The sequence below is a fragment of the Frankliniella occidentalis genome, unplaced genomic scaffold (genome assembly GCF_000697945.3).
Source record: "Frankliniella occidentalis isolate FOCC.00 unplaced genomic scaffold, Focc_3.1 Scaffold570, whole genome shotgun sequence".
In the NCBI taxonomy this organism is placed as follows: Eukaryota; Metazoa; Arthropoda; class Insecta; order Thysanoptera; family Thripidae; genus Frankliniella; species Frankliniella occidentalis.
Window position 1 is genome coordinate 48476 of NW_026267686.1, and position 3299 is coordinate 51774.

A 3299-nucleotide genomic window follows, 5' to 3' on the forward strand; every position below is an offset into this window, starting at 1 on the left:
CCCGTCCAGTGGGCCAGCGGGGCCTTACTGAGCAGCTATTGCAGTGAAACGCTCTGAAACAGCAGCGGCAGCGGTGGCAGGCCGTTAGCGACTGTGATAGCTGCGGGGCGCGCGGTGGCGGGGCGGGGCGTGGCGCCGGGGCTGCATATGGCCCCCCGTGGGGGAGCTGAGCGGTGTCTTAATGAGCGGCCAAGTGCGTAGAAAGCTACTCACCTGCGGCCTATCGTATTGGCCTATCGGCCGTTGCACCACCACCGACTGCCGCCGCTGCCGCCACCACCACCACCACCACGGCGATGCACGCCCTGCCGCGTGGCGTGGCGTGCTGGCCCCTTTCGCCGCCATCACCCCTCTCGTGCATGTGTATCGTGCCAATGGCTCGGGTCGGGACGCCGCGCGAGCGCGCGCGCGCGCGCGAACTCTTCGCAAAATAAACTGTGCCGCTTTAGCGAGAGCTGCATTCTCCCCCCCCCTCCCCTCTCCCTTTTCCCTCGGCTTTCGAACTGCTTTCCTGTCGGCCCCGCCCCACTCACCCACCCCCTGCTGCCCCGCTCGCTCCCAGTCCAACCGATTTGCTTCTAGGCGGGTATACGGCTTTGGCTGCCAGCAGGACCGGGGCGACGACGATGATAGCACGCTGCCATCTCGGGGATGCGACGCTGCTGCGCGCCGCCGGACGCCCGGGAGTCAGGCACCCCCGTTGCGCAGCCGTGCGGGCGGGGTGCCTAGTTGGCACGCGCAGGCGCTCCCGCGCGGACGAGGAGGCGCTACTAGTACTAGCTCCATCCCGCTCCCGTCGTCGCGTCGGAACGCTGTCACGCTACGCGGCTTTCATGCTGCGCCAGCGGGCGCGGTCCGACTCGTCATCATCATCATCATCATCATCATCATCATCATCATCATGGTCATCATCATTATCATCGTCAGCGTCATCAAGCGTCAGCGCGCCGTTGCCCGGCCGCCCTGCCCTGGCCTTTCTCTTATTGTGATGTGGGCCGCTGCAACTGTGACGCCGCCGTCACCGCCGCGAACAGGGAGGGTATTTCTCCCCCCGTTGAGCATACCACCAAAGAAGATGTGTTATTGATGGGGTGGAAGGGGCGTGGCGGAGCGTGGCGGGGCGTAGTGGTGGGCGCGCGGGAATCTGGTGGGCGAGCGCGACATCACAACGTTCACCGCGTAAAAATTCTCTGGCCACGACTCCACTTGGTGCCAAACAGTTTTGGATGCCAAACTCTCGCTTACATTTTAAGCCTCGCTTTTAATGCGAAATCTTGGCGTTCTCTCATCCACGGGGAGGCGCAGAGGTTTTTCTAGTGTCGGAGGCGTCCGTTGGAGCGTCACACTGTATCCGATGTGGCCGGTGGGGCGGGGCGGGAGGCTGTTCTCTCTACGTAGTATCCCTGACCCGGGCGGGCCGGTCTGGTCAGGCTATATGGGCGTTGACGACCCGAACGTGTTGGTGTGGCCGCGCTGGGTGTCTCCTAGGTGCCCCTGGTCCGGGTTCACTACTACTACTCTTCGGCTAGAAGGTTTTAAACGCCCCGCAGAGGATGTTTTTCACGCGAAGCCGTACGTACGTGAGACTTACCATTCTGTGAGTGTCCTGGTCCGTGGAACGCTGGTTTCCACTCGACATTTTATTCCTGTCCACAGAAAACCAAGGGAAGAATATTATTATCGAGATACTTATGACAGTGTTTGTCGGTAAAAGGCAGGGGGGGGGGGGGTGATCACAGCTATATTCGTGACGTTCATTCCATCCGAACACGCCGCTGTCCGAAACACCACAGCACGACAGGAGAAGAAGAAAAAATATTCAAATAGCGTCCTTGTTTTTGGCCGGTTTGACGTACGCTGCTAGGTCGTCAGCAGCGCACACATTGGCCCTCTGCCCACTGCCTGCTGCTGGCACGGCCGGCACTGGGAGGCGGTCAGGGGCCTGGCCCCGCGCGCCCTGCCCCGCCACGCCCCGCCGCGCCCTCCTGCCCTGCGGCCCTCTGTCGGGGTCGGGGCGGAAGGGGCCCTTGAAACCACAGGGTCACCCGGCACGGGTTAGGCTATTCGTGGTGTACAATTTTGACAGGGAGAAGCTGGAAATTACGGCAAATTGCGGTTTGAAAGTGAGAAAGAGTAGTGTTTGTCGTATGGTCTAATGTCCTACTGTATTGCTGTAAACTAGTGACGGAAATGCGAAACGGTCAATGAAACGTTCATACTCAATCAAAAAACCGCACATTTTGCGATTTGATTATAATGCCTTATTTAAGCGTGTTTTTGCATCGGATTCATTTACATTTACATCGATATAGAAATCTCTAATGTTGTTTTCAACCGTCTTCTACATACTTTTAATTATTTTAGGTGAAAACCATTTTAAAATTTGTTTTTCAAAAGTGACCCAGAAAACTTGGTTTATTTTGGGTAAACACCTTCCCTGTGAAACAGCGCCTTTGTGCCTGCCGCTGCGCCACCCACTCGCGGCTCAGCTGGATTTCCCTCCTGGAGGTTCTTGACCGGCCGCCTGGAGTCCCTGGAGTCTGCTGGAGTGATGCGCCGCTGCGCGGCGGCGTTGCCGCGACTTTGTGTAGTTCCTGACCTCTTTCTGACCACACCGCGCCGCTCCGCGCCGCGGCGGCTCCCGGCCGTAGTAAAACTATGGGGCCGCGCGTAAAAAAAAGAAAGAAAAAAAAAACGAAAAAAAAAAACACCTACGATTAGTTCAGCGTTGTTAGGATTTCGAAATTTTAAAGTTCCCGCCCTCGCGCCGCTAAGTTGTGTTATTTTCACGGGTGCACGATGCTGTCGGTGGCTCGCGGGGTTGTCTGTAATAAGCATGTACAGTCACGCGTTGTTTCTATTTAGCGCGAGAGGGAGAGAGAGAAATAGAGAGAGAGGGTGGGAGGAGAGAGAGAGAGAGGCGGAGGAGGCAGTGAGAGGGAGAGTACTTGCTAGAGGCGGCTAGAACGTGACCAAGGGGCCGCTAGCACGTGAGCATAACAGTCTGGTCACGCCAAAGTCGTCAAAGTCACGAAAACGGCAGCCGCGGCGAATAACGAAAATTTACACACGATTTTTTTTTGTGTGGACGTGGTTTCACACGTAAATTCGGATCGTTTCGAATGCGCCACCGACGGACTATAGATAGATGTGCAACTGAAGGCGGTCGGGGTGTGGAAAGGTGTGGTTGCATCTGCGCTGTGGTCCGGCCGCGCGCCTGTCTGCGTCACCTGCTTTCTGAACTGGACGTGGTGCCGTGTCACTACGTGCCCTGCTCCCGCACAGACAGCCCCCCCCCC

General features: G+C 57.7%; 1 protein-coding gene across 1 annotated transcript in view; it reads right to left on the reverse strand.

Annotated features, from left to right (window-relative positions):
• LOC113212250 (mucin-7) overlaps window positions 1-3299 on the reverse strand; it is a 47501-nt gene that overhangs the window by 28542 nt on the left and 15660 nt on the right. The window contains exon 2 of the mRNA XM_026430866.2: window positions 1592-1646. Within this exon, the coding sequence (XP_026286651.1) occupies window positions 1592-1639 (48 nt within the window). The 5' untranslated portion in view covers window positions 1640-1646. The remainder of the gene's footprint in view (window positions 1-1591; window positions 1647-3299) is intronic.